A 13,016-nucleotide genomic window follows, 5' to 3' on the forward strand; every position below is an offset into this window, starting at 1 on the left:
TGACGCCTTCGGATGATTCAATCATTTTGAACCGTGTCTCCTAATTGAGTCACCGTTCACTCCCCTTTTTTTTCTTGTTTACTCATTTATTTTTCACATTAACCTGGCTGGTATTTCTAATAACTGGGTAGTATACGTTATATGTGTGAATTAGAATTAACTGCTATTTAAGCAGGTGGGACTCTCTACGATTATCATTACAATACAATCCTTTATTAATCCCCCCATTGGGGCAATGCAGGAAAAGCCAAAATTCAAGTCAAATTCAGAGTGGAAGTCATGAAAAATACAGTCTTGTCATTTTTACCAGTTTTGAATTTATTGATAATACTTTCACAAAGATACAATGGTGTGTTGTAATGCTGAAATGGTTTGAGCTACAGTTATATGGAATACAGGCTTCAGAAAAGTACAATGTTGAAAGATTATCATCTGCCCAAATACATAAACTGCTGCAGCAGTACCTTCGCCAAACACTTTACATACGCTTTTCATCTGCAGGCTATCTGGAATCAGTAGCACCTCCAGCTTACAGTACATTTGCATTGAAAAATGTGCTATGTTCATAAACGTATAGAATGGATTGATTTAAACTTTAGACTATTGCATGCAATGTGAACATTACGATTATTGCCAATTTCTATAACAGCGTTATGGTTGTGCGCATGTGGCTTGAGCGTCAGTTGGTGAGAGTCAGAAGCTAAACAGACACCAATAAAGCTGCTCTAAGGCACAGAGTGGGAGATTTGAGTTATTTTATGCAATACATTCCCCTGCAGACAGTAGTCCACAACTTGTGAAGAATTGTTCAAAATGACGTATTCGTTCTCTTTTGCCCAGTGGTAAGGCTTGTCTGTTCTGGTCTCTACAGTTTTCTTTTTACCTCAACGGAACATAGTGACAGCTGATATCGTAAGCTATTGTTAAGATAACTCAATAATCACTATGTTGACTAATTCAAAGATGTGCCAAATTTCTTCAACCAAAAGATGGTGATGCAGTTTGTGAGAAGAGCACAGCTTCCACTTCAGTCTTCTAAGCCACTCTCAAAATGGGACTTTTGCTCAGCAATTTATATTATTTTATTTCCCACATTAGTACACATTTCCGGTCCCCTATGAGCTGAATACTGAACACTGTACAGCATAAACTTTGTTTTGAAAATCGGGCATCTTGCCAGGCACCTCAAATCAAGCACAGGAACCGGACTGAACTGGTTTTGATTTCCTCTGCGTCAGCATCCCAAATTTTTTTTCTTTTTCTTTTTTTTTTTTGTGTTGCGTCTCAGCAAAAGCTGCAGTCTTTTTGCAGGCCTATTGTCTGCTTCACTTATCCCACCCCAGAAGAAAATGTAACTGTATTTTACTTTGCAAAGAATAAAAATGTTATGAAGTGAAAGTACAATAGCAAAACATTTCGACTTTTCATCAAAACCAGCAAAAAACCAGAAGAAAAGAGTAACATTGTTTCTCATAACCCCATTGATTGTGAGGGAGATACGGTTAACCAATACTTCTTTCGTCTATGTATTTTGACCTTTTGTCTCCCATGTATCCTCCAACACAGCTAAATATTTACATTACTGGTTACTGAGTAAGAGAGTTTTTCCCCCATATGAGCTAGACATATTGTAAAGCAAAAGGTGTGACCCCCTTCCCCCCATATGTAGCATAAGAAAACCTCAAGTATCCATTTACAGTAGCATCTGTAAACGAATTCATCAACACATCCAGAGTCCCATGATAGCAATATCAATGAACAAACAAACCCTATCATGTTATTTCAGTATAGTGTAAACTTTTCTAAAATATGCAGCATTTCTGTAATGGAAAGTGAGATAATTTGCATAGTTCAATAAAGATTTTCATTAAAGGTTTAAGGTGAAAACACGCAACTGTCAGTAATTAGGCTTCTTAACAACCTCACTGCGTACAGCCATAAACAGCCTGAACAGCCTGTACTATCTCCTCAGTATTAGTAGAGACTGAGTTTTATGGTATTGATCTATCACCCTTATCGGCAGCAAACTCACTGCTTCCCCTCGTAAAACATCATCACATCCTTGCTTGTAGTCGTTCACTGCCTTTCCTCTTTCACTCCTTCTTTCCCTCTCCCTCTGAGATGATAAGATCTGGAGATGCCCTTTTAAACCATTCAGACCAGGAGCCATCATAAACACACACCCCAGGGTGCCCAAGCAGGTGAGCAGCCAGAACAACATGACACGCCGTGACGCCAGACCCACAGGTAGTCCAGAGTGGCTGCTCCAGGTCCACCCCGGCCTCTCTGAACAGCCTGGACAGGTCCTCATTTCCCAGCTCCTTTCCAGAGGCGTCCATAAAAGAAGTGAACGGCATGTTGATGGCCCCGGGGAAATGGCCCGGCAGTGTGTCTGTGAGGGTGAGACAGAGGATTTTACACAATAACGACATTGTGCTTTGACCAAAAAAAAACAAAAAAAAACACACAAACAAAAAACAACTAGACTTCTTCGGGTGCTTTCAGCTACATCTAATGGCCTTCATCAGAGGACGGTTTGATTAATTGTCATGGAGACGGTTCAGTCCATGACAGTTACATCATCTCTCTGACAACAGAGCACACTCTATCTGCTGATGAATGCTATGAGATGTGCCTGAAAGCCTTTGAAGAAATCTAATGAGTGACCTTTTTTTTTTTTTTTTTTAAACTTCTGGTATAAGCTTGACCCTGCGCTTGATGTAACAGCACAACAACAAATGAAACTGCACATCTGGAATGAGACTTTGTTAATAACTTTTTACACAACTTAACAGTAATATCTGTAATTTTGAGTCATCACAGGAGCACTAAATGTAAATAATGACAAATTCTATTTATTACATACAATAGACACGAAAGCAATCACGCATGTCCTATGGGTGGAACCAGTGATGTATTTTGCAGCCTACATCTTTTAAGCTGTGCACTTTTTGCATCTTTTCCTCTGATCAGATCTTGATGATAGAAACCTTAGACAAAGTTCACTGCAACAGGTCTCTAGTTTAAAACCTTGCCGTCTTGCTCACCATCTCGGGGCTCCGGCTCAGTGCCCCTGAACCTCCCTGCTGACCGGGCATCGACCATCTGCACCTGTCCGCTCCTGACGTTCCCCAGCACGTCTTCGTAGCTCTTCACGTACGACTGATTGGCAGTCGCCCTGAACTCTCTCCTCTCCGGCTCTGACCACTCAGAGGTCACCGGATAGCCGTCGGCCAGCCAGTTCTTCAAGCCACCGTCTAGCACTGACACCAGACTGTGTCCGAACAGCCGGAACATCCACCACACCCGGGGCGCGCTGTATGACCCGAAGTCGCTGGTGTCGTACACGACGACGTGCGTGTCGTTCCCGATGCCCAGACCCCCGACATACTGCGAGAAGTGTCCGGGAGCAGGCAGCATGTGATCGAACGCAGAGGTCTTGTCAGAGCACTCGTCTATGTCAAAGAACGAGGAGCCCGGTATGTGCTTCTGCGCGAACTCAGCCCTCGCGTCCCGCTTTGTTTTCGGGAGGTACCACGACGTGTCAAGAATGCGAAGCTTCGGCCCGATGAGGTTGTTTCTGACGGCATCAGCCAGCCACTGACCCGTCACCAGAGCCCTGGTCTGCGCCGCCATGATGAAGAGGCAGCACGATATGCAGAGTGAAGCGTTCAGGACGGCTGCGCCCTTCAAGGACGGCGTGGAAAGTTCATGGAAATGCTCAAAAAAACACAAGGCAGGGTGCACATTCTCACACGTTTTCAACAAGAAGCCACTGTGAACATGAAAAATAGATTTATTTGGGAAAAAAAGGAAAGAAAAAATATATAAAAACGGATTTATTTGAAATCACATATTCAAACTCATTGAAGATGCATTTAGAAAAGTGGACTCTTCCAAGTCCTCCAAGGCTCGTCTGCACAAAGCGCACTTCACCTAAAGCACCAGCAGGATGCGACATTCACACACATTTCTTCAAAGGTCCACAGAGGGAAGGCACTGGAGGGGGAGAAAGCTTTCCAATATTCAGGATTTAGGTGGAATTCTCATCTCATGCGAGCTACAAAACAAAATATAAGATTGTTTGCAGAGATGATAGCTGTATTCAAATAATGGGGGACCTACTTCTATGCTGCCAACAAACAGTCCATCATCTAGACCCTGGTTTCACATTTAAAATAAAGCTTAGTGTTACATCCACCTGCAAATCCTCTAACAAGCTTCCACTGGTATTTCTGTGCACACAGCATAAATTTAAGGGTTATAGCTCTGCTCATTTCTGAGGTCAAAGTGTCTCTCGTTAAGGTTAAATTTGCATTTTTGCATGTTCTCCCCGTGTTCACCCGGGGTTTCCTCCTTAAATAACCCCCACTAAAAACATGCAAGAAGATCATCGCCTGACCAAAGGTGACAAAAAAAGGATGGGTCCCCGGACTCGGGCACCGGCATCGCCTGGCAGCTGGCAGCCCACCGCTCTTGGTCTGCCGCGGAGGAACGACGGACTGAGGATGGGTCAAACGCGGAGAAAATAATTTCACGAAGCATGGCGTGTGTGCAGTCTCCTCCCTGTAGCATGTGTGTGCAGTGATCAATAAAAGTTAATCTTAATCTTAATCTTAATCTTAATCTTAATCTTAATTACAATGAATCAATGATCTAGTGAATCAGCCAATCATATAAAGTGAATTCAGCCTTGTCACATCTTGGTCATACTCAAAGCTTGCTCTTGGCCTCGGAGACGACATGCTCTGGCGGAACCTTGGTGAACCAGTCATACCAGGATCCGTCATATACAGAGGCCTGTGCAGCGCCCGCCACGTGACAAGTCTGTGCTCTTCCGGTGGCCGGGCTCAGCTGGAAACACTTGATGTCACGTATTCCCGTGCACCAATCAGGATTTAGCAACATTTGTGCAGAAACAAGTTGGTTTCATTAATAATTAGAGTTTGAGATTGATCACAGCCTGCAGTTGCATGTCACATTTTGTGTGCATGTAAAAAAGAGCTGCACACACCTACCTGAATGTGCTAGTATTTGCTTAGCAAAATAGCAGCTAAGGATGCGCTGGTCCAAAGGTAAAATATGTCTGTTTCTTATTTAGTGATGACTATTTAATGTTAAAGAAATACACAAGGCATTGTGTCAGAAATCAAACACTTTCTGACCTCAACTCTGTTGACTTGAACAAATATTTCTCACTGATGTTTGCATAAATACCTTCCATGGAACAAATTAAATCCCAACAAATCACTTCTGTTTAATCGCTCATACATGGACAATACTAAAAGTCAGTCCCTTTAGTAAATATTACCTTTGAGCCTTTGAGTCTATCAGATCAGCCTGATGTTTATGGCGTTGCTGAACCCATATAAATATCTTTTCATCACTGTTTTGGGGGGCTTGTGAGGACTGCTTTTCTTTTCTATAGCAGTTGTCGTGTGTTTGCCATGAAGTATCTTGATATTTGAACCCCCTCGGTGCATGCAGTAGTGATTCTGTTGCACCAACAGTTCTGGCAGTCAGCTGACTGCTAATTATGTCTGCAGGCCACTGTAAGCTTTAGACTCTGTCTTGAAAAGCTGCTTGATTGTCATGTCTCTGTGGAAGCTGACACACAGTTCGTTTAGACAAATGGCACATTTGTGCAGCTGCCCTGGAAGTTCAATTACTTCTGCCCGCAACACCCAGGACGACTTCTTCACGGTGGCGGTGAAGCGGGCTGGTTCAGGCTCGGTCTGCTTGCGGAACGAGGAAACAGCACAGCACCTCCACCAACTGGTTAGGAGTGTGGATGGACACTAGATCAAATTAAAAAAAACGACAATGAAACAAAAACAGCCCCCAAAAGGCCCAACAGTGCGGTCTGAGGTGATCATGAGCGACCAACATCACACGCTTCAGTCCGCTGCGCTCAGGGAGGCTGCACTGCTGCTGCGCTTTCGTTCACACATGCGCACACACGCACACACGCACACACACACACACACACACACACACACACACACACACACACACACACACACACACACACACACACACACACACACACAATTTTATAATCCACTTGGCATAAATGAGTTAAGATGATAGGCCACTTTATATCTGGCACATTATTATGAATTTTCACAGTGTAACACACTGTGAAATTTTCCTGAAACTACTGCTTATTAGGTTATATTATTTCCAGCTATTGTTCATTGTTCATTTTGATTCTCTTTTATACAGCCTGTTTCTGTTTTATTTGCTCGATTCTTCTCTGTTCTGTTATTAGATTCATCTTTATTTTATTGGTTAGATTAATCCTGGAGCCAGGCACCTGAGAGTTTGCTGAAAGAGTGTCCATTGTTTTCACAATGGACAGATTTGGTGATTGGAGGACAAAACTAAAATAATCAATTTTGTATAGTGAGATATTTAATTTGTACTAGGGATTCAGCTCAGTCCTAATGTTTCTCTTATGGCGATGATGAAACTTGGAAAACATACCATCATTTGGGAGATATTAGTTTTGTGATCCTTAATCTTTCATTTCTTCATATATTTAGGGAAAATGTCTACTAGTACACATGTACTGATTGTAGAATATGATAAACCCACCTTATATGAGGATATGTTTTAAGAGTGGTGACATTCTTTTTCCTCTAACCAATTTTGCCAATCCTAAATGGCCCAGGTAAACACTCCAAGGAAATAAAATGGAGAGAATGGGCTGAAGTTAAAACTGCATAGAGGACCTACAATTAGGTTTAATTGATATTGTTAATATTACTAATATTAAAGACATTCAAACAACATTTAATATATGCATAATCCTAGTACATACCTGTCCCCAAGAGAAGAAGAGTGGAAATGGAGGAGTCAAAGGACAGCGAAGCAGAGTGTGGTGGAAACAGACACAGGTCGGTTCTTTTATGAATTCATTTATTCTGAATCTCCAGAAAATGTCCTCATCAATATACAGTACTATTTAAACTTACACCCATTGCCTGTACTGCCATATGACAATACCCTCATTGATACAGATGGTGTGAACCAAATATTAAAAGCACTTTTCAGTGCAGTGCAATACAATTTAAAGGCACCACAAACTAGCCTCTAAACTGACAGCTTTTTCAGGTTCTGAGACCTCTGACATGAGTCAGGACTAGGCTGTAAATATAACTGGAAATCAAAATTAAGGGTTAATATAGTAACCACGACCTAAAAAGAAATTAAAGACTTAGAGTGAGTTCATTTCAGCAAGTGTCCTTTCTGCTCATCTGAATAATTTCAAAAGCTCAAGAGAACAAAAATTTTGTGACAAAGACTGTAATTTCTATACTGAGAAAGTTAAAGCTTTCGAGAGACATTTGATAAACTGGCTTCATATGACAATGACAAAGTTTTGATGAAGTAATTAATTTTATTGATGGTTTCATTGCACTCCCACCAACACAGCAACAAACACAGCATACATCAATTATCAGGGATTGGTATTTACCAAAGTGCTAACACAAAAAAATAATATTTTCAAATTCATACATTAATCATGCATCTGATGTAATTATAACAGGATCTGTAAATGTATCAAAGCAGAGTAAAATATATTCTCAGCTGTAAAGCTATAGTGAATTTGCCTGTGATTGGTATTATTTTCAGGTATTATTTTTTTTAATGTGAAGGACAGTCATGTTACTTTATCTTTAAGAATCATTTGAAATATTTACTTATATATGAACATAGTAGAAAACAATCAATAAACACCTTAAATCTTTTTTAGACCTGATTTTAGTCAATTTTGCTGACTGCCCATTTTTATGATTATATCTCTTATTTGTTTTGCCCCGAACTTCCCAGTCTCAACTTGTGGTAAATATCACATATCTGATGGCCTTAGAACCTGTGCAGAACTTGTAATCAGGGCATGTACTTCATTCCTTTCATCCTAGGAATGATATGTATATCTCTGATGTCATCATGCTGAAGCAGCCAACACAAGTAACGCTCCGTCCCCATACCCCACCCGCTGGTGAGGAGTGGTTTCACTTGCCGCATGTCAATGTACCATTTGTAGGACTGCTCTGGCACTGCGTGGTGCCTGAGGGCGTCCTGCACCATTTCAGGGGTGGAATGACGTTCACCAAGACCCAGAGTCTCACCCAGCCCCAGGAGAAGGTCAGCAGCTTTGGCTTTGCTCTGCCCAGTGCCCTCCACATATGCTTGGTAGAAGGGAACTCCCAGATGGTCCATCTCTGTCAGCCAAACAGCACCACCATATTTCTCTATCAAGACCCGCTCTCCTTTACGTGTCAGTTTTCTGCCAAACTGGGGCTGGCCATCCTGGACCAACTCAAAGCAGTCGGCAGACGGCATCATGAGAATGGCCTGGTCGAGAGGGACTCTTGGGAGTGGGGTTTTTCCATCCAGCTTACTCAGCATGGCTGTGACATGTGTAAGGGTTCCGGCAGTGCTGAGGATTAAATCAGAGTGTTTCTTCAACATAGACTTGGTAAGATGAGCCACGTATCCCTCTGCTATGGACATGGCATTGTCCATGTCACCCAACAGCTCACACTCCACGTGGTAGAACTGGTTCAAGTGTGTGGCATCAGGATCCTCCCCTCTAAAGCTGGGAGATATGTAATATGTCCCCGGCAGGTTCTCCTGGAAGCGAAGAAAGTATTCAAGTACAAATTGCATTGAATCAGCCAGGTAGATGTCCTGTCCCAGCAGGTTCACAGAAACTGGTTCTGAGTCAGATCCCAGGCCCATTGGGGAGGAGATGGTGTCTGTGGTGAGAGGGGTCAGAGCATAGGAGTACTGACAGGAACTGTGAAAGTATTCCACTGTGCTGTGGAAAAGAGTGTTTTGAATTTGGAACATGTTGCGATACCACTGGCTCTTGATGGCAAGTGTGGAGTGAGACTGAGGGTCTTCCCATGAACGAGGAGGCCTGCACAGAGTGATTTTGGAATGGATTTTTTTCAGGGCCTCAGGGTCAGCAGCTGGGCCATCCAGTGATCCAGGGTAGGTTTGGAGGTATTGTGGCTGCTGCTCAGATGATAGAGGTGACAGAGGGATCAACATGGGCCTCAATATCTCCACTCGTGAAGTTCCATTGACCATTGAGGCCACAAACATAACCCCAGCATTTGATTCAATGATGGCATCACCTTTAGCGTCCACAGCAATGATCCCTGCACAGATCCCATTCAGAGTTTCACCCATCACTTCTCTACATGCCTGCTTAAGGTTATAGCCTTTGTGATGATAGAGACTGGCTATTTTCTGTGCAACTGTGTGCCTCAGAAATACATCTCCATCTCCAGAGCAGGTGATAGCTACTTTGTCATCAGCATATATCCCTGCCCCTACTACTGCTGTATCCCCAACTCGCCCTTTCAACTTTCCCACTAAACCACCTGTGGAGGATGCGGCAGCCAACTCATGCCAGCGATCCAAGGCCACAGCTCCAACTGTCTGAGGATGGTTGTTTTTTGAGGTATTTCCACTGCTGAGCTTTGCAGTCAACTCTCTGTGACGTATATCAGTGTAGAAATACTCAGGCCCAACAGGCTTCTCTTTCTCCTCCAAACCTTGCAGAAACTCCTCAGCCCCATCTCCCACAATGAGTGAATGTGAGCTTTTCTCCATGACACATCTGGCTGCTTTTATTGGGTTCTTCACACTTTGCACACATGCAACAGATCCTGACCTCTTGGCATTGCCATCTGCAATGGTTGCTTCCATTTCATTTTTGCCATCTTTGTTGAATACTGAGCCTTTACCTGCATTGAACAGGAAGCAGTCCTCCAGAGCTTCCACTGACCTCTGAACTGCATCCAGACTCCTGCCACCTTGTTGAAGCACTTGGGATCCAAGGCTTAAGGCTGCCTGGAGAGCAAACTCAACGACTCCGATCACTTCTGTGTTCAGCATCATCTCCTCTCCAGCACCACCATGGATCACCAGACTGTAGTCTGGGCTCATGCCAGAGTCAACCATGGATTTGCCATTTTCTGGGCTCTTTGAGCAGGGATTTTTCTCTCCATTCACTTTCTGACTTTGACCCAGTTTTAGTAAACACTCCAGGGCTCCCATTTGGCATCCAATGGCATATCTAACAGCTAGAAGCATCACCAACTTCAGGTTTTTCTTCAGACTTTCTTGAAGCTTCTGCAGTGCCAGAGCAAAGCTCCCTTTCCCATTAAGCACAATGCGAACCTTGTCTCTTTTTCCAAGGTAGCTTACAGCAAGTTGATCTTTGGCATAAACATTGCCTACTCCACACTCCACACCCTCCATCATATCTGCACCTGTGAGGTACACAGATGGACATGCAAAGGGGTTCAGGAACTTCTTCAGTGGGTTGTCAGGTGGCAGTGATTGACGCACAGCGGCTATATGGGGACCAACACCTTGACCACTTTTGGTGTTTCTGATGAGGCGCTTATGCTCCAGAAATGCAACATGGAACAAGTGTAGAAGGTCAGTAGTGTATTGGATTGAGTCATCTGGGCCAATGCATGATGCCAAGGCACCCACTAACTTACGAGACTGCATGGTGAGTGAGTACGTAGGATCAGATCGACCATGCTTGTAGTGACGCATATGGGTAGGTGTGATAAGCATGTGATGGGCAGCAGATTCCCCAAGAGTCTGCCTCAGGGAAAGCTGCAAAGAAAAGTTGATCCAAGCATCATACAGGCCTCTGTGCCCTCTTAGAGTGGAAAACACATCAGGATAGGAGGGCACATCAAAAGTGAGAACTGAATGAGTTGTTTGCAAGGAAGTGCTTGACTTGGGGATATGTATACCGTGCAAGGAGAACATTAGGGAAGTTGGGCAAACAGAATTAACATTGCCATTGCTGAATGTGAGAGATCCATTCACATGTTCTGAGTGAGCATGGATGAGGTTTAGGTCAGCAGTTTCTGACAGATTGTGCACAAGCTCAGTCACAAGCCCAGCCACCATCCCATCCACAGCACTGTGTTCAAACACCATCCCAGCTATACTGTCCTTGAACACCACCAGGTTCACCACCTGTTCAAAAAAAAAAAAAAAAAAGCAATTCTTAAAATACATTTTCCTTTGTCTTCGGGCCATATTTTACACATATGATTTTAAAAATATTTTCCTTGCTTGGCTTGTCTACATGCTGCTTTAAGCTTTGGTATCCTAACTAGGGGATGTGGTGACATATTCCACGTTCATGATGATTTTTACGTGTTTTAAGCTGCTGTGATTGTATTTTGAAATAACAGAAACTTTCAACTGAAATTATAATGACCACTTTCTCAGTGTTATTGTGAATATACCGAGCTCATGTTACATGTTCTGTTGTGTATTTTAATACCAATACATTTCAAAATTGTTTATAAATAGTATTATTAAATACGTTTTGACGAGTTTGTATCACCCAGTTGCGTGGTTTGGCTGATTTGATATGTGAACAAAAAAGGGAAAAATCTGGAAAATGTGAAAGCACATAATGGATAGTTACAGCCTCAACCAGATTCTATCCATTACCTTGTCATAGTATCTCAGACGTGGACCGTCTTCTCTTCCCAGCCTCACTTCATTGAGGGTATCAGCCACTTCAGAGGGTGCATTGCACTCCTCCAGACAGAGTGTCAGCACGGCACTCTCCATCAGCCCCAGTGATGCTGCTGTGTCCCCTCCTTGCCCCAGGATGTCTTCCCTGATGGCAGCCCAGGCTTTGCGCTCCAGAGCCGAAAGGCTGCAAATGGCAGAGGGATTATTCTGTTTTCCTGCTTGGGGTTGATCCATCACCTGTGCCAGCTGGTTGTAGATGTCATTGAATGATCGTGCAGAAAGTGGCCCATCAATGCTGGGACGCCACAGTATGTCAACAGGGAACACTCCTGCAGCACAGGTGATGATAGCATGGAGGCTATCTGGATAGAGCTGGAAAATTAAATGAAAAGCTACAGATCAGAAATTGCTCAGAATACTTAAACAGAATTTAACATCAGGCTAAAAAGATGTGTTTTGCTGCCCTGGTTGAAAACTTCAAGCCTATTTACTCAAGTGTCTTGGCAGACCGAAAATTGAAAACCTCAAACTTTTCATTTTGCTTCGATAAATCTTACCAGTTGTGTCCTGCCAGCAATCTTACCTTGATCTCATCTTGACTCCTGCCAGGAATCCGACTGGCAGCAAATATCTCAGACTGCTGTGTGCGCTCCATCGGCACATTGCCCTCCAGTAACAAGGGCTCACTGTGGAGCTTTGCTGCAGCCCAGAGAAGAGCGGCTGCCCTCCACAGCTGGGTACATCTCTTCTCTTTGGAAGGTGGAAGAACAACAGGACAAGCTGTCGAGGTGGGCAGGGGGTCAGCACAAGACAGCATGCCTCTCTTGAACTGCTCTGTTACCCAATTCTCTTGGCCTGCAGCAATGGTTGCTAATTTTTGGTGGGCCTCTTGAAGAAGACCCCTCTGCTGTTCCATTGAACTTTTGAACTCAGGGTAAAGGTCAGGACTCAAAGTGAGCTGCAGGACGCGGCTCACTTCTTGCAAGGTAACATCCAACTCTGGAACAGGGAAGTTGAGCAGGGCCATCCTGTTTAGATCGAGGAAGCTTGGATCAGATAAAGTGAGAGGGAGACACATACATACAGTGGTGTCATGTTGATAAAAGGAACAAATGTTTATTTAACAAAATATTTCTTTCCAATGGCACTTCAGTGCAAGCAGAATTAAAACATTTTGACATCAGCACAGTGACAGTGGAAACCATAGTCACTTTTGGCTTTCCACTCTTTAGTGGTTCAGATGAACATAGTAGCAAAGACTACCACTCACAAAACAGTCTAGTGTGAAAATGCACATTTATGCACTTAATTGCTTACTTCGTGTTTAGATCTGTTATTATCAGCAAAGTAGAAATATCTCCAAAAACTATGAAATGACAAAAGTGACTTGATGTAAAGAACACCCAATTTGGCAGATAATACAGTGTGACTGAATCTCAAATGTTTTAAATTAAGTATCTTTTCTGAATGTCTGAATT

The 13,016-nt window shown here is 43.1% G+C and overlaps 3 protein-coding genes across 3 annotated transcripts in view; all 3 read right to left on the minus strand.

The window, feature by feature from the left end:
* Positions 1 to 5,902, minus strand: part of c1qtnf6a (C1q and TNF related 6a) — a 35,534-nt gene extending 29,632 nt beyond the window's left edge. Inside the window, exon 1 of the mRNA XM_070981096.1 lies at positions 5,884 to 5,902. The gene's annotated coding sequence lies outside the window, so the exon portion shown is untranslated. The remainder of the gene's footprint in view (positions 1 to 5,883) is intronic.
* mpst (mercaptopyruvate sulfurtransferase) lies at positions 306 to 3,691 on the minus strand. The gene is made up of 2 exons (XM_070981094.1): positions 3,048 to 3,691; positions 306 to 2,392 (listed from the first exon to the last, which is right to left on the minus strand). Exons 1-2 carry the CDS (start codon positions 3,634 to 3,636, stop codon positions 2,094 to 2,096), a joined length of 888 nt encoding a protein of 295 aa, XP_070837195.1. The 5' UTR covers positions 3,637 to 3,691; the 3' UTR covers positions 306 to 2,093.
* A 1,484-nt stretch (positions 5,903 to 7,386) lies between the features above and the next one.
* LOC139343180 (uncharacterized) lies at positions 7,387 to 12,565 on the minus strand. The gene is made up of 3 exons (XM_070980666.1): positions 12,122 to 12,565; positions 11,512 to 11,910; positions 7,387 to 11,025 (listed from the first exon to the last, which is right to left on the minus strand). The coding sequence occupies exons 1-3, from the start codon at positions 12,563 to 12,565 to the stop codon at positions 7,897 to 7,899; spliced, it is 3,972 nt and encodes a 1,323-aa protein (XP_070836767.1). The 3' UTR covers positions 7,387 to 7,896.
* Positions 12,566 to 13,016: the final 451 nt, after the last annotated feature.

The sequence above is a fragment of the Chaetodon trifascialis genome, chromosome 15 (assembly GCF_039877785.1).
Source record: "Chaetodon trifascialis isolate fChaTrf1 chromosome 15, fChaTrf1.hap1, whole genome shotgun sequence".
NCBI classification, from domain to species: domain Eukaryota; kingdom Metazoa; phylum Chordata; class Actinopteri; order Chaetodontiformes; family Chaetodontidae; genus Chaetodon; species Chaetodon trifascialis.